The sequence below is a fragment of the Mytilus edulis genome, chromosome 2 (assembly GCF_963676685.1).
Source record: "Mytilus edulis chromosome 2, xbMytEdul2.2, whole genome shotgun sequence".
In the NCBI taxonomy this organism is placed as follows: domain Eukaryota; kingdom Metazoa; phylum Mollusca; class Bivalvia; order Mytilida; family Mytilidae; genus Mytilus; species Mytilus edulis.
In genome coordinates this window covers 1,438,647-1,457,017 of record NC_092345.1, presented here as the reverse complement: position 1 = coordinate 1,457,017, position 18,371 = coordinate 1,438,647, and the positions used below count along the sequence as shown (strand labels likewise).

General features: G+C 32.2%; 1 protein-coding gene across 1 annotated transcript; it reads left to right on the top strand.

The window, feature by feature from the left end:
• Window positions 1–9,344: 9,344 nt before the first annotated feature.
• On the top strand, window positions 9,345–16,516 carry LOC139511215 (selenocysteine-specific elongation factor-like). Its single transcript, XM_071297794.1, has 7 exons — window positions 9,345–9,697; window positions 11,045–11,214; window positions 12,000–12,089; window positions 13,292–13,474; window positions 14,177–14,260; window positions 15,133–15,856; window positions 16,276–16,516. The coding sequence occupies exons 1-7, from the start codon at window positions 9,412–9,414 to the stop codon at window positions 16,446–16,448; spliced, it is 1,710 nt and encodes a 569-aa protein (XP_071153895.1). The 5' UTR covers window positions 9,345–9,411; the 3' UTR covers window positions 16,449–16,516.
• Window positions 16,517–18,371: the final 1,855 nt, after the last annotated feature.

Genomic DNA, 18,371 nt, shown 5'->3' with positions numbered 1-18,371 from the left:
TTAAGAAGTGATCGACATTTTGTACTAGAGTGTCCCCTTTAGGATTTGTTAAGAAGTGATCGACATTTTGTACTAGAGTGTCCCCTTTAGGATTTGTTAAGAAGGGATCGACATTTTGTACTAGAGTGTCCCCTTTAGGATTTGTTAAGAAGGGATCGACATTTTGTACTAGAGTGTCCCCTTTAGGATTTGTTAAGAAGTGATCGACATTTTGTACTAGAGTGTCCCCTTTAGGATTTGTTAAGAAGTGATCGACATTTTGTACTAGAGTGTCCCCTTTAGGATTTGTTAAGAAGGGATCGACATTTTGTACTAGACTGTCCCCTTTAGGATTTGTTAAGAAGGGATCGACATTTTGTACTAGAGTGTCCCCTTTAGGATTTATTAGGATCTCTTCCGTCTCTTGGTTGTTAAGAAGTGACCGACATTGTGTACTAGAGTGTCCCCTTTAGGATTTATTAAGATCTCTTCCGTCTCTTGTTTGTTAAGAAGTGATCGATATTTTGTACTAGAGTGTCCCCTTTAGGATTTGTTACGAAGTGATCGACATTTTGTACTAGAGTGTCCCCTTTAGGATTTATTAAGAAGTGATCGACATTGTGTACTAGAGTGTCCCCTTTAGGAATTATTAAGATCTCTTCTGTCTCTTGTTTGTTAAGAAGTGATCGACATTTTGTACTAGAGTGTCCCCTTTAGGATTTGTTAAGAAGGGATCGACATTTTGTACTAGAGTGTCCCCTTTAGGATTTGTTAAGAAGTGACCGACATTGTGTACTAGAGTGTCCCCTTTAGGATTATTAAGATCTCTTCCGTCTCTTGGTTGTTAAGAAGTGATCGATATTTTGTACTAGAGTGTCCCCTTTAGGATTTGTTAAGAAGTGATCGACATTTTGTACTAGACTGTCCCCTTTAGGATTTGTTAAGAAGGGATCGACATTTTGTACTAGAGTGTCCCCTTTAGGATTTGTTAAGAAGGGATCGACATTTTGTACTAGAGTGTCCCCTTTAGGATTTGTTAAGAAGGGATCGACATTTTGTACTAGAGTGTCCCCTTTAGGATTTGTTAAGAAGTGATCGACATTTTGTACTAGAGTGTCCCCTTTAGGATTTGTTAAGAAGTGATCGACATTTTGTACTAGAGTGTCCCCTTTAGGATTTGTTAAGAAGGGATCGACATTTTGTACTAGACTGTCCCCTTTAGGATTTGTTAAGAAGGGATCGACATTTTGTACTAGAGTGTCCCCTTTAGGATTTATTAGGATCTCTTCCGTCTCTTGGTTGTTAAGAAGTGACCGACATTGTGTACTAGAGTGTCCCCTTTAGGATTTATTAAGATCTCTTCCGTCTCTTGTTTGTTAAGAAGTGATCGATATTTTGTACTAGAGTGTCCCCTTTAGGATTTGTTACGAAGTGATCGACATTTTGTACTAGAGTGTCCCCTTTAGGATTTATTAAGAAGTGATCGACATTGTGTACTAGAGTGTCCCCTTTAGGAATTATTAAGATCTCTTCTGTCTCTTGTTTGTTAAGAAGTGATCGACATTTTGTACTAGAGTGTCCCCTTTAGGATTTGTTAAGAAGGGATCGACATTTTGTACTAGAGTGTCCCCTTTAGGATTTGTTAAGAAGTGACCGACATTGTGTACTAGAGTGTCCCCTTTAGGATTATTAAGATCTCTTCCGTCTCTTGGTTGTTAAGAAGTGATCGATATTTTGTACTAGAGTGTCCCCTTTAGGATTTGTTAAGAAGTGACCGACATTGTGTACTAGAGTGTCCCCTTTAGGATTATTAAGATCTCTTCCGTCTCTTGGTTGTTAAGAAGTGATCGATATTGTGTACTAGAGTGTCCCCTTTAGGATTTATTAATATCTCTTCCGTCTCTTGGTTGTTAAGAAGTGATCGACATTTTGTACTAGAGTGTCCCCTTTAGGATTTATTAAGATTAAAGTTATTAGACAATTAATTTCAAAATGCAGTAAACGTCTGAGAAACATTCATTTGGAAATATTTTTCTGGACAATGACAAATGAAGATTTATATATTGATATATTATTCAGATTATATCTAGAAAGCCTTTAGTTCTCAATGCTATAATGTGTGTACTATTGTTTGTATGTTGTTTTTTTTTCTTATTTAGACATGGCGTAGACTTTTATTTTTAATTCATGAGTTTGAAGGTCATTTTGGTATTTTTCGCCTCTATTTTACTATTAAAGTTAAGAAAATACACTTTTGCTACATATTTTTTTTAACATGAATTGAGAATTTTTTGTTATTTCAAATTGAAACTAATTTATTAATGTAAAAGTTCAAACGAGTCACTAACAAAGTATATATATACAAATTCATGATATAAATGTATAAATGTTTTATTTCTGTGTATTCCTTCTCATATTCTCTCTCGCTATAACCATAGCAGTGCCTTTTAATTTTGAATCGTATTCCAAATTTCCAAATATCTTTTTATGTTCAGTAATGTCATCTTTTCCAGTAACGAATTTCGGCGTTATCATATTCATACCGCTAGCTCTGTTAGCCACGACCTCGTGTTTGTCATCAAAATCCAGCTGTGCTTGACATATCTGTGCGTGATTATGGACGCCTGCGTTCTGTAAAAGTTTTTCTATTTCGTCAAACTTTTGCATCATTGGATGATAGACTGACTCGTAATCATCGTGGTACTGGTCTTCGCGTTCTTTCTGGCGTAGACATTCGTCTTTCATATGGTCTCGGAGTCTTTCGATATTAGTGACAAGATGAGTCGCACGTGCGTCTATAGCAGATATTAAAGAATTGTAGTCCCTATGCATAGTGCCCCTCCTTTGAAAAATAGATATCAAAGATTTTAGATCGTCCTCATTTATTTTCATATTCTTCTCAATTTCTCGAACAGCATTCTTTAATGATTTGAATTCATGCTGTTTGTGTTTTCCTTCCACGCACGTGTCACAGATGAGACGATGACAGTCTTTACATGCAAACGACACCTTCTCATCCGGATGGTCTATACATAAGATTTGCTTCCTTGGACCTACTACTGGAATGTTGTTGAGCAAAGTAGAAGCCATACCACATCTGTAAAGAATGGACATTTAAAAGATCTATTAAAGATTGATATGATGCATCATTGTTTGCTAAACATGCAAGGTTCATGCATATTCATAACAAATACAATATGAAGAGGTGGGTCTACATCTGGGTTCTTTAAATTATTTATTGCATTCTTTCACCTGTCATTGTTTTACGAATTCAGTCGATGCCAAAAAGAAAATGTTAAACGCTTGTTTTATCCCTTGCCTTAAAAGTAAGTCCCAGCAAGGAATTGTATATTTAAATATACAATTCTTTGGTCCCAGATAGTGTAAAGTGTTCATCAGAAACCTCATTTTGAAACGATTCTAGATAGTACAACATCACTTCATGTATCATTCAGGGAAATTTGTACTCAATACAGAACTTCAATAGTATGATCTGTTATTGTATTCCAACTCGGGGCATTTAGACATGTTATCCGGCGTCAAACACCATGATACAAACTGGCAGCCAGCAAATTAGGATAGTCAATGGTCAATGTCGCTGTAAGGGGAGCTGGCAGCTAAAGGAAATATTATTTGCAACCCGTTAAGTGGGAAATATTATTTCATCATAAATGAAAATAAAGACTCTGACCCAAAAAGTCACAATTTCGAAAAACTAAGGATTTTCTTTTCCCAAGTGTAGATTACCGTAGCCGTATTTGGCACAACTTTTTTGGAATTTTGGGTCCTCAATGCTCTTCAACTTTGTACTTGTTTGGCTTTTCAGTTGTTTTGATATGAGCGTCACTGATGAGTCTTATGTAGACGAAACGCGCGTCTGCCGTATTAAATTATAATCCTGGTACCTTTGATAGCTATTTTTCAAAAATATATTGGCTCGTTTTGTTTGCCAAATTTTAAAAGTCCGGTAATAGTTACAAAAGTATTGTTATATGATTGTACTTTCTTGTTTGCCAGTTTATAACTTGAATTATAAGCAGGATATGATTTCTTTACATCAGTTAAAAGAAGTAATAGTATCTATAGATAATGCATCAACCATCTCATCCACTCCTCTTTTTATTGACATCACACAACGTGAATTGCGAGTCCAAATGTAAACCATCACCGTATTATTTCTTAGCGCCAACAAAACAACGGGTGTTACAAATGAATAGGAACCGCTTACCCTTCCGGAGCACATGAAAACATCCAGATTTGATGGACTCGAGATCATGCTGCCCAAATTCAATATAAAAAAGAGAATATAGGGATATGATTGTCAATTTTTTTTTACTGATGTTATAACCGTCTGTTGTTTTGACCATGATTGTATCTGTTATATATATATGATATTTAGTTGGCCAGTCATGTTTTTTCACTTCTCATTTCTTACATTCAACTTTTATCTGAGTGGTATGAAATTTACGTTTTATAACGGTAATATGAATCATGCAAAGTGCCATTATATTATGAACAAAATATTTCATTTATAAATATAAGACATTTTTGTAAAAAATAGTAAAATGATACCATAAACAAACCACGATGGCATAATTACTGAGCTGGTGTTTGTTCAGTGTAACCCACCACTAGTGTAACTGTAAATCGGTCAAATATTGGGACATTTCTTCTTCTTTTCAATTACAAAGAGATATTAGTAATACTGAGAAACATATATATACATTGATAAGAATTAATTTTGAAAACACTGCTAAATGATTTAAACGAAAAACAAAAAGAAACAAAAATATAAAGAACAAAACAAATTAATTCTAATAAATACTGTACTTACATGAACAATATTAGTACAGTATATCAATATTGCACGATTGGACAAAACGTGAAATGATTTTGTTAAACAAATGATTTCATCCGAATCATTGGAGATCTATAGAGGTATATTGACATACAGATATCAACAATAGAATATTTAGAAGAGATTTATATCTTTTTCAGCTATTGATCCTTATTTTAAATCTGAATATAAAAGAATTATTATAAAATGGAAAGGCTTGTCACTACTATGCATTCAGTGTACATATATCAGGTATAGCTGCCTGTATACAACTTCTTGGTGTACTAGCTGTATAAAACTTCTTTATCATGGTAATGCATTTTGAATATAATATATTGAAAGAAACTAAAAAAAAACCCAAATAAGTTGATATTAATTTGTCACATAATGAGAACATACAATCGGATATTATGAATTTATTTGATTAGTTTTGACCCCCTCCCCCCCAAAAAAAATTGAAATTAACTGAAAAGAAAAAAGAATCATGATATGAAGTTCCGACATACGATACAGTGATAAACAATGATGACATTATAATGGAGAGTTGTCTCATTGACACTCATACCACATCTTCTTATATCTATATACTGTTTTATTTTTTTAATTGATCTTTAAACAAAATTTAATCAAGAAATGTATCCCCATTATGTGTATAGACAGCAGATATAAATTTGTTGTCAATATACTTCTTCCAGGTCAATATATAGCCTTGTATCGACCTCATACAAAGGCTATACTTGTATAATATTTCTAATACAGAATAGTAGTAGCCTAACATCATGCAGACACCAGCAGTATGGTATGTTTCTCAGCAAAGTTATCTAGAATGTAATTACAAAAAATGCTCGATAACAACCATTAACAAATATAAAGGATGTGAATGTCGTTGGGTTGTTGTCACATTGACTTATACCTCACATCAGGGACTTTCTATACTAATTGTTAAGAAAGTCCCTGCAGTCGCATCTTCTTTTTTTGACAGACTTAAAACAACCAAACTGCAAATGAGGCCTGAGTCTCCAGAAGAAAGAGGACCAAAGAGCTAGGGAAAGAGATCATTGACAATGATAACCCGAGTAATCCAGTCGTTATATTACGATCACTACGATCACTCCATTAACTGGGGGACAATGACCGTAAGGGGGCGCCGTAATTATTCGAGTTACGACAATGACCATGTAATCAAAAGTGGGCAAACCAGGATGATATAAAAAAGAAGATGTGGTATGATTGCCTATGAGACAACTATCCACAAAAGATCAAAATGACACAGACATTAACAACTATAGGTCACCGTACGGCCTTCAACAATGAGCAAAGCCCATACCGCATAGTCAGCTATAATAGGCCCCGATAAGACAATGTAAAACAATTCAAACGAGAAAACTAACGGCCTTATTTATGTAAAAAATATGAACGAAAAACAAATATGTAACACATAAACAAACTACTGTTGGGCTTAACAATTTGTTTTTTCTTTTCTTATGTGTAGTTGGTTAAAATGGCTTGATTAGGTATATTTTATTTGTTACCTAATCATGCTGAACCCACTTTACATTAGAAAACAAACTAATTTCTAAGCCAACACTGTGCAAGTTAAATGGTTTTTTTCTTATTGAGATAATACATAAATAAAAATTCGAATCAGACACATATCTTTATGTTTTATTCTATGAGTGAACAAGCAGTGTTTTAAGCTTTTTTTTTCTCTCAAAGTTAATTCTGAAAAATCAAAGCCCATTTTCTTTCTTTTTTCTACTAAAGATGTCCAAAACCGTTTCTGTTTTAAATTTTTTTTCTTATTATATGTTCAAAAGACCGAGTCCAGATAAACGATTCGTTTTCATTGTATTTTTCAACTAGGTCTTCACTCTTCTCATGGTACTAAAGAACCGTTCTGCCCGCGTTGCCGTCGAGACCGGCATACATGCAAAATACATTAATTATCTGAAAGATTCCCGGGTATCCTTGGTTTATAACATTTAATGTTTCCTGCAGCTTGTTAGGAATGTTATCAAAATATCCAGTCCATTTTGTTAACCATCTCCGAATTTCGATCTTGAAATTCGTCTTTTGTAACATAGGCATCATCTGCATTTCATTAAAGAGTATGTCCCCAACAGCTAAAGTAAGTTGGTCAATGTTTTTTGGGATTAACTTTTGTGCGACATAACGTGGCTCTGTTGTCAGAAATCTTGTATTTAACTCTGCTATATATAGATCAAGTTTTTAATAATTTGCGTAGTCAAAACGACTTCGTTTTCAAAGAAATGAAATGTCTTGCAAGTTTGTCCACTGGACGATTTTCATACGTTTTCAACGTTGTCTATTCGGGGTACGCTATTTATGGTGGATCATCTGTTTATTTCCTCAGACAGAATTTTCTTGATGGTCAGATGATCAATAAGACCACCAAGTATTAAAAAAGATCCGATGACTGGGGTTGTTCGTTTAGATGAGCCAGAGGTTCTTAAGTTGTGAAAAAGTTAGTATCATGAGAGGATTTAACCACATGTCATGTTAGTATTTGTTTATTTTTGGCACTATTCTTTTGTAAATATTTATTTATTATTATCCTACGCATGCGCAGCAGTTAGTAATCATCAAAAATCTGATGGATAACTGGATACCATAAGAAGAAGAAGAGGATAAAAAAATCTTCTTTTTCAAATTTTCAAATTTGGGAAGCGTAAAACTTCGATTTTTTTTTTATTTCTCTGCAATAAGATTCAAATGTATAAAACTTGAAAGTAAAAATTAAATTGGGCCTAAAGCGTGCCATTGGCTATATACACCTCTCCACATCATACAAGGACGGCGTGCACAAAGTTGACGGCAAGTGTAAAATGCGCTTTTTAAATAGTTTTATACAACCGTGTTTAAAATATTTTTGGATAAGAATAAGAATAAGATTTTTTTTATGTTAAAATGATGAATTCATGCCATTAAAATCCACATTACCAGTAAGGTAACTTAAAATTTAATCTATAAAGCATGAAACGGACATATAGAAAACGGCAAAAATACGTTGTAACTTGTAACATTAAAAAAGCATAAATTTAGAGTTTTTGACCTAAACTTTTACAAATTCAACATATTTTCCTTCATTTTCGTATAATAGAAATGTAAGGATTCGGACTCGGACATATCACGAAATTCATCGCAAAAAAATCGAAAACGATCATGGTAGATAAGTTTGGAATGGTCTTCGTTATGTGTAAAGAAGTAGTGATTTGGAAGGACTAATAATCGAAGTGGAAGAATCGGCAAGAAAAAATATGTAATTGCAATCTTTTTATTTTCAAAATAACTTGGTATTCCAAATGTGCATAACAAGAGGTTCAAAATAATCTGCAAAATATGAAAGATTCGATAGTCCAGACTGAACACCAGAATTTTCTTAATGTCCAGCTATTATGTTACAATCTAAAGAAATGACGTTTTAACGCTATTTTCTGAAAAAGGGTCCACGACATAGTCGCTAATTATTTCCATTTCACTGCTCTTAGCATATATTTATTTATATTTCCAGAATGTGCATTTGCTGCACATTTTTGTTCGAAAGAAAAAAGAAATATGTTGAACGAAAAGATTTAAAGTTATGTGATACACTAGGTGTCCAGTGTTTTTGTGACGCGCTTGTTTTCTGGGGGAAAATGCCGACGTCGTAAATGGTTTTAGTAATTCGAAGACGTTACGTTTGTGGACTCAGCTTTGTGCACGCCGTCAAAGCTTGTAAATATATGAGATGAATTATAATTAACCTTTTATTTCTGACAATCGTTTCATTTCTTAATCTAATTGTACCGCTATTAGTAAATTGAATTTTATAAGCAAGACCCGTTTAACTTGTAATTCCCGACAAACTTTTTATAGTAAAGCAAAATATATATCTTCCTCCTTTTCGGATCTAAATGGTGAAACATTGCATTTTATTACGTTTTATGTCTATTGGTATCTGGTAGAGAGTTGTCTCATTGGCACTCACGAATCATACCGTATATATCTTCTCATTTCATATAGATTTATGCATTACCCAAATATATTTTGTTGTTTGTTGCTTACGTTACTATCAGTGGGAAATATTTCATGCATATTCAGTACAACTTATCATTGAGAAGTATCCATATATTGATATGCAAAACAAAAATTACAAACGAAATAAAAAAACTTATCCCAAATAATCATTAATCGCCGTAAAACGTAAAAATTGACGTTACCATTTAATTTTAAAAAGACGCAATATCGTGCTTAACATCACTTGTAAAAACGTTAGATGAAGATGCCCAACCTAATATTGAGGCCCCTCATGGGGGGTCCTAGTAATCACATAATCACCATTTTTTTGCCAATATAATCACATAATCATTAAATATTTGCTTATCTTTAGTAATCAAATAATCATAAACTAAAAATACAGTCCTAGGTAATCAAATAATCATGAAATATTTGGCTTAATAATCAAATAATCATTAAAAAAACGGCCAAGTAATCACATAATCAAAAACCCCATGAGGGCCCTCAATATTTGAAGAAACACGTATCAAAAGAAGTCCGTAGCCGGTCCTTAATTAGAATTTCTATCACGAACCAAGATGTCAGCGCCCAGGTTCAATTTCAACGTTGGGGTTTTAGGACATGTTGACAGTGGCAAAACAAGTTTATCTAAGGTTTTGAGTACCACAGCGAGTACAGCATGCTTTGACAAAAATCCCCAGAGCAAGGAAAGAGGGATTACCCTTGATCTTGGATTTTCATCTTTCACAGTAGATATGCCTGATCACCTTTGCTCCGAATATCCAGATTTGACCTCATCTAAACTTCAGTATACATTGGTTGACTGTCCAGGTCATGCATCATTGATAAAGACAATCATCGGAGGTATAATAATAATGTCATTAAGATAACAAAAACAATTCACGAATTGATCAAATTTCTTTTTAAATCTAAGGGTCATTATTTAGGACAATATATAATTTGCCTAGCTAACGTATAATATGAGACAGTTGTTACCTGTGAAAGGACACGAATTAAAAAAAAATCGTTAGAATTTTCAATGGAATACTTGCCACTGAAAATTAGACAAGTAACAGTCATTGTATCATATTTTTTAGGTTTAAATACAAAATTATGTACCTTTGGGTTTATTGTGTTGCCTCCAGTGCTGTTACATTGAGTTTTTGATGTTTTGGGGTGTCTTTGTTGTCTGACAGTTTGATGTCTCATTGACTTTTAGTTTCTTTTTGGTCATTGAGTTTTTGTCATGTCTTTTATGGGGGTCTCATTGGGGGGTTCCGATCCCAGATCCCGCTTACTGTTTTGTCCGATTCCTGTATCCCGCTTACACTATGTACGTAAGCAATTCTATTTTTTTGTCATTTCCCGGGTCCCGCTAGACCTCATTTCCCGTTTTCCCGACACAATAATTTGACTTTCACGTGTCACGCTTACAAAAAATCGACAATCCCGCATCATGCTTAGACCCCAATGAGACCCACTTTTATGTCTATTAAAATGTGTTTTTTTGGTGTTGGAAGGTTGCTTGTAGACATAAACTTCAATCATTCTTTTCATACTATTTGTTGGTCCAAATAATTATGACGTCTTGAAAGGCTATTATAATTTTTTTCTTTGATGCCTTACTTCGAAGTATTTGGACTAACTATTTGTAATAAATTATTGATTTTGTTATGTTCTTGTAAGATAAAAAGATTTTTTTTCAACCAGTATATCTAAAATAGAATTATTACTAAATGGAAATAAGGTACTGTACAAAACACTGTATACATTATTTAAATACTGGAATACAAAAAAGGCAAAGATTGTAAAGTTTATATTTGCTAAGCCTCTGCCAAACACACAGCATATAGGAGAAGTAGTCTTATAAAGACTTTGGGTTGCATATGATTATCTTTCAGAATTACTTTATAAGCTAACAAATTACATATATTTGTTTTTATATTTGACATCCACCATGAGGGAATCCTGTAAAACCACCCCACATGTACAGTCAAATCAGTATTAAGAAAAAACCTGTCTTAAAGACCATCAAATTTAGATCCCTCTAAAGTACATTTCATATAATATTAAAGGCCACCTGTCTTAAGAGACCACTTTTTTGCTCTCCCCTTAAGTTTTCTCTTAAAACAGATTTGACTGTACTTACATTTGTATATTTAGACAAAAACACAGAAAATGTTGTTGAAAGTTTTTTTACTCTATTTTTAGGAGCACAGATAATAGACTTGATGATTTTAGTAATTGACATTGTGAAAGGAATGCAGACACAGACTGCGGAATGCCTTGTTATAGGGGAGATAACTTGTCCAAAGATGATAGTCGTTCTAAATAAAGTGGATCTATTGCCACCAGATAAAAAGGAAGCAATGATTGAGAAGGTGATTTTAAACATTTTAAAGCTGTTTGTTTGAATTATGTCAGAAATTATTGATTGCATTTATTATTGCGATTTTGTCATTTTCGACTAAAGCGATTTTAATTTTTAAAGATTTTGAGAAAAATCCTGTTTAATTCATATAAAATTTTTCAAAATGCAAGTTTAAATTAATGTATTTACAACTTTTTCGCATTTTTCGCAATACAGTACATATTTATTTGGTATTATATGCTTTCTGGTCCATCAATTATTGTGTCATCCTTCTGTTAGTCTGTCTTGTATCAGGTTTCTTTGGAATTCACTGGTACTATTATAATCAGTATTGAATATTATACAAACATCTGACTTGATAAATGTTTCTTTTATCTAATTAGTAATTGATTTAAAACTTTTTATTTTTAATCTAATCGTCAAATGTTTTTTTAAGAAAAGTTATTAACAGATGAAGTATATAGTCTGAACTTGATTGATGAAATCGAAGCAGTTCTGCTCTAATAACACTAAAGATGGTAAACTGGCTCATGAAAAATTTCAGTAAAAAGAAACTGCCTTTTCAGCATCAGGCTTTTTTCATTTGAGTTCTTGTATAAAAATATATGATATTGTATACTTTTTCAATATTTTCTGAAAACAAATGCACCCATAAGAAATAACTAGATATATATTATAGAGGGACCTCATGTTTAATTGTTTGTTTTATATGGTTAGACTTAAATGTCAGTGAATAAATCAAAATAATTTTAGTGATGTGTACAAACTGTATAAAAGTTGTTGATTTCTGTTTAGATGAAGAAAAGAATGCAGAAAACCATGGAATCAACGAAATTTGCTGGTTGTCCGATAATACCAGTAGCAGCAAAACCTGGTGGCCCTGAGGTATGATAGCATTACAATGTTTTTTGTTTGATTATAGCAGTACCATTTGGGCTTAATGTGCCTAAAGCGTTTTTTTTTCAACTAAAAATATATAGTAGCCTTGAGCTAAGGTCTGAATAATTCAAGTTTTTAGTTATTTGTGTCTGATTATACCAGTAAGGGTGTTTAATGTGCTTGAGTTAGGTTTATCAACCAAGATGTCATTAGACCTGGTGGGTCTGAGGTATCATATCATTTAAGAGGAAGTTTAAAAACAATCTTATTATAGTTATCAATTTATTTCCTTGCTCAATTTTGTCATGTAGACTGAAATAATAAGCTTATAACAATAAAATTCCATCTTGTAACTGTAAGATCAGCTCTGGCAAAAAATGAAAAGTCACTGGACTTCAAAACTTTCTAGTAGGAACCCTGCAGTTATTATACTTTTTTGGTCTAAATATTCTATAAGTAGAGTAGTTTAATAGACTTTATTTAATATAAATTTCATGCATGTGTTATATTGTCCCATATCCATAGAAGAAAAGGTAGGTTGATCCAAAGTGTTCTGTTAGTTTGTTGTCTATTGATACAGTACAATCTAAACCAACAAGTTTTCAAACTCAAAACACTACAACTATTCTCTGTGTCGCACAAGGAAACACTACAACTATTCTCTGTGTCACACAAGGAAACACTACAACTATTCTCTGTGTCACACAAGGAAACACTACAACTATTCTCTGTGTCACACAAGGAAACACTACAACTATTCTCTGTGTCACACAAGGAAACACTACAACTATTTTCTGTGTCACACAAGGAAACACTACAACTATTCTCTGTGTCACACAAGGGAATCAATTTATATTAATGGCACATTGTCTGTCTGAGGTATAGAATTTTTAGTTTTTATCCAAACTACAGTAAAAGTGAAGTACAGAGTACAGTAACACTATCAGCATGTTTATTTATCTACCATCAGAGAAACAGCAATAAGATAAAAACAGAACCTTAAGTTTGATACATTCTCCATTTCCCTACTCTATTCTATCTCTTATTTATGTCATAACATGCTCATGCCTTTCTAAGAAATTCATTCAAAACAAAATCTTACAGATGTGGCAACCTGATAATTATTACATCTTGATATTATATCTGACATCTTTCATGTACATGTTCACATATAATAAGCCATATAATTATGTTATTTTTCATTTTAGGGTGGGGAATCAGATGCTATTGGACTGACAGATTTAATAGAAACATTGAAAACCCATACATACAGACCCAAAAGGAACCCAGAAGGACCATTTATTTTTTCTGTAGACCACTGCTTCTCCATTAGAGGTCAAGGGACTGTCATGACAGGAACGGCTTTAAGTGGAAAAGCTGGCATAAATGATGTAAGTCTTGATTATGATCATGAGGAGGACCTACATGTATTATCACATTATTATTTAATAGATATGAAAGATAGAAGAACATGGGTTCAAGGAGAGGGGTATCTACAATCCAATTACATTTTTAAAAAAGAATGAAGTTTTAAAGAAGTCACGAAAACAGAATAATATTCTTGCTAGCATTTTGTAACAATGACTGCCTATGTTTTTGTTGAATACATTGGCTGTCAATCCGATAAATTAAACTGGAAAACCAGAACATTTTTAAAATTATGCACAAAACATGTAATAAATATGTCTGTGATATCAAACTTTATTAAAAAAAAAACAAAAAAAAACTCTCCATTTTATACTTTAAATTGTAAATTCTTAATTTCTGGTTTCATACAAACACTTTGTATGGATCTTAATGATTGGTTATTGAAAAGTTGTTTTATTGCTAAATGTGTAGTGTCAAATTTTAGAAAGAGAACATTAAATACACTGATGTCACATGTGTTGCTGTACCCAAAGAAAGGAGACATAATTATAATGGTTTCAGAAAAAAAAGGACTATGGTGTAGTTCAGAAATTTGCTTTTGTTCATTAATAAAGCCTACAAAAAAAGTTGTGTTCTAATTCGTTAATACAAACAATTATTGAATGCCTTTAAAGTGTTTTACTCTAAAATAGTATTGTTCTGATTATCTGTTTTTTATATTTCAGACTGTAGAGATCCCATCAATGAATGTTAACAAGAAGATCAAATCTATTCAGATGTTTAAACAACCAACAGATAAAATAGTTCAGGTTTGCATTCAGTACTGGAATTAAATAGCATCATATTAACTTCAGCTTAGAAACATTGTGTCCTTTTCATGCTGATAAAGTGGGTCATCCAATACCCATAAATTGATAACTTTAGATTTTGTAAAAATATCAAAATAATTTTATTTTTTTAAAAGCTTGGCCATTTTTTGTGGAGGATTGGAAAGGATAACATTCATCTGAGCGGTAAAAAACTGAGGGACTAGAAAAAGAAATGATCATTATTATCATACTGACAAGCTGAATTTAAAGTCTGTACATCAAACACCTCTGGTGTACTCCTGATCACACATGAAACTAAAAGTTTTGAGGCCATATTATACATATACATAAAAATTAAAGAGAAGGAAACCTTCAATATACAATCAAAATCTGACAATATTTTTCACTTTCTGTAACATATTGTTTTTGAATACCTGCTTAAAATGTTCTTTTTTATACTTGATATTTTCTTTTCTAGGTCATAACAAAAACATTGTCCAAGATTATTGATGTAAATTTCACCCATTCAACCATTTTTTTTTATATTTTAATTCATATAATTTTAGAGAAATCAACAGTTGCTTATTCCAAAATCTTGAAATCAAAATTGTTGATAAAACGAATCTTTAATAGATTATATATAGGTTGATCTCTATGAATTTTATGTCATCTCAAAATTATTATGAAATAGGATTATCTCCCCTATGACAATAAGAATGATTCTAAATTGTGACAGGGGAGGTAATTATAGATAAAACAAGTATATTTTACTTTCAAAATAGAAAATTTGTTTTTTGAGTCTAAATTTAAAATGTTCAAGTGTGAATATGCTATTCAAAATATCAATGGCTTTTTATGTTTCTTTTTTGTAGGGTGACAGAGCTGGAGTATGTGTGACACAGTTTGACCCTAAACAACTGGAGCGAGGTCTGGTCTGTACTCCAGGTTCTCTACCCACATTTGGAGCTGGTATCATGACTGTATCCAACATTCTTTACTACAAAGGAGCTATTAATTCTAAAGCTAAGTTCCATATAACAACTGGACATGAAACAGTAATGGCTAAAGTAACATTTTTTGGATTATACGAGGACCCTAATTCTAAAGTACCAGATTCTACAACTTCTCTAGATTATACAAAGGAATATGTATACCAGGATAATTTTATAACAAATACAGCAAAACAAGATCAAGCAGAGGCTCAACAAAGGTTACCAATAAAACAATATGCGCTTATAGAGTATGAAAAACCAGTCACATGTCCACATAACTCGCTTGTGATTGGTTCAAAGTTAGATACTGACATTCATGCTAATATGTGTCGAATAGCTTTCCATGGTCAGCTTCTAGAGTGCTTTACTGACTCAAAGTATTTAGTAAACAATCTACCAAAATTGAAAGTTTATAAAACTAAAGTACGGGAAGGTTTAGTAGAACGATGTCAGGATGAATATACATTGATCGGTAAAAATTTGTTCAAAAAGGAAACAAACATTCAATCTTTTGTTGGCCTGAAGGTGACATTGTCATCAGGTGAGAAAGGGGTTATCGAGGGAGGATTTGGACAAAGTGGAAAGTTTAAAATTAGAATTCCAGGTAATTATTAAAATTATTTTATGTTATATTGATCTATTTAAGATGATGCAGAGTCCAAATTATATTAACATTAATTAGTTAAAGGAAAAATGTTAACAGATTTGATCATGATTTCAAATATCATTTTTTGCACTATTGGAACATGTACTTGGTCACCAGAATTGTGAAAAATGCACTCCAATAAAATTAATTTATGATTCATCACAACTAAAAACATACACATTTTTATGTCTTATTGCATATTTTCCAATTCATGTATCCCAAGTATGATTAATTCAATTGAAAAAAGTTTTCCTTCAACTAAGTACAGTTAAAAAGTTGCAATATTTAGATATTAACATTTCTACATTAAAATAGTTTACCTAGTTGTCAATTAGCCAGTATTTTTCTAACAAATTGTATACATTTCTTTTTTTCAGATGGAGTTTCAAAAGAAATTCAGCAAAAGTATTCTGGAACAAAGAAGAAAAATAAAAACAAAGAATCAGAAGCCAATCAGGATGAACAACAGACAGACCATGAACCAATCAAAATCTTTCTAACATTCAAAAGATATGTGTTTGATCCAGAGAAAAAAATGAAACAAAGCTGATACTTATGTTGATATATAATTGTGAGGGTGCAATATTTATTATGGAGTAAATTATATAAAAATCTGAACTTTATAATAGTTGTTTTCTAAACTGCTTTTAATAGTATTTTTACTTTCAGTTTACAATTTACAACCATGAGTAAAGAATAGAACATAACAGAGTTACTAATTACACAGCTAACAATACAAAATCATTGGTAAAAAGAGAAAACACATACATCTTAAGTACCAATCATTTCAATAACTAAGAGATTATCAGAATCAAACTATTCTTACTTACATTGACTTTGTTAGGAAAAAAAACCAAACATGCAATAGTTATTTAAAATGTCAGTCTGCTTGATGGTGTACTGTAAATATAATTGACTTCTAGATATATTTTTGTGTTTTATGTGTGATCATGTTGCTAACCCATTGACCTCTAGATATATTTTTATACGACCGCAAAAATTTTAATTTTTCGTCGTATATTGCTATCACGTTGGCGTCGTCGTCTTGCGTCGTTGTCGTCGTCCGAATACTTTTAGTTTTCGCACTCTAACTTTAGTAAAGGTGAATAGAAATCTATGAAATTTTAACACAAGGTTAATAACCACAAAAGGAAGGTTGGGATTGATTTTGGGAGTTTTGGTCCCATAATTTTAGGAATTAGGGGCCAAAAAGGGCCCAAATGAGCATTTTCTTGGTTTTCAAACTATAACTTTAGTTTAAGTAAATAGAAATCTATGAAATTTTTACACAAGGTTTATGACCACAAAAGGAAGGTTGGGATTGATTTTGGGAGTTTTATTTCAAACAGTTTAGGAATAAGGGGCCAAAAAAGGGCCCAAATAAGTATTATTCTTGGTTTTCGTACAATAACTTTAGTATAAGTAAATAGAAATCAATGAAATTTAAACACAAGGTTTATGACCACAAAAGGAAGGTTGGGATTGATTTTGGGAGTTGAGGTCTGAACAGTTCAGGAATTAGGGGCCAAAAAGGGGCCCAAGTAAGCATTATTCTTGGTTTTCGCATCATAACTTTAGTATAAGTAAATAGAAATCTTTGAAATTTAAACACAAGGTTTATGACCATAAAAGGAAGGTTGGGTTTGATTTTGGGAGTTTTGGTCCAAACAGGTTTTTAGGAATAAGGGGCCCAAAGGGTCCAAAATTGAACTTTGTTTGATTTCATCAAAAATTGAATAATTGGGGTTCTTTGATATGCCGGATATAACTGTGTATGTAGATTCTTAATTTTTGGTCCCGTTTTCCAATTGGTCTACATTAAGGTCCAAAGGGTCCAAAATTAAACTTAGTTTGATTTTAACAAAAATTGAATCCTTGGGGTTCTTTGATATGCTGAATCTAAAAATGTACTTAGATTTTTGATTATTGGCCCAGTTTTCAAGTTGGTCCAAAATTAAACTTTGTTCGATTTCATCAAAAATTGAATAATTGGGGTTCTTTGATATGCCAAATCTAACTGTATGTAGATTCTTAATTTTTAGTCCCGTTTTCAAATTAATAATTGGGGTTCTTTGATATGCCAAATCTAACTGTATGTAGATTCTTAATTTTTAGTCCCGTTTTCAAATTGGTCTACATTAAAGTCCAAAGGGTCCAAAATTAAACTAAATTTGATTTTAATAAAAATTGAATTCTTTGGCTTTTTTGATATGCTGAATTTAATCATGTACTTAGATTTTTGATTATGGGCCCAGTTTTCAAGTTGGTTCAAATCAGGATCCAAAATTATTATATTAAGTATTGTGCAATAGCAAGAAATTTTCAATTGCACAGTATTGTGCAATAGCAAAAAATCTTCAATTGCACAGTATTGTGCAATAGCAAATATTTTCAATTGCACAGTATTGCGCAATAGCAAGAAATATCTAATTGCACAATATTGTGCAATAGCAAGAAATTTTCAATTGATTGG

Bases quoted from the DNA above. Each gene is read 5' to 3' on its own strand.
- LOC139511215 (XM_071297794.1), top strand. From the start codon at position 9,412: ATGTCAGCGCCCAGGTTCAATTTCAACGTTGGGGTTTTAGGACATGTT. The intron at 11,215-11,999 runs GTGATTTTAAAC...ATTTCTGTTTAG, and splicing joins AGGAAGCAATGATTGAGAAG to ATGAAGAAAAGAATGCAGAA. The intron at 14,261-15,132 runs GTTTGCATTCAG...TCTTTTTTGTAG, and splicing joins CAACAGATAAAATAGTTCAG to GGTGACAGAGCTGGAGTATG.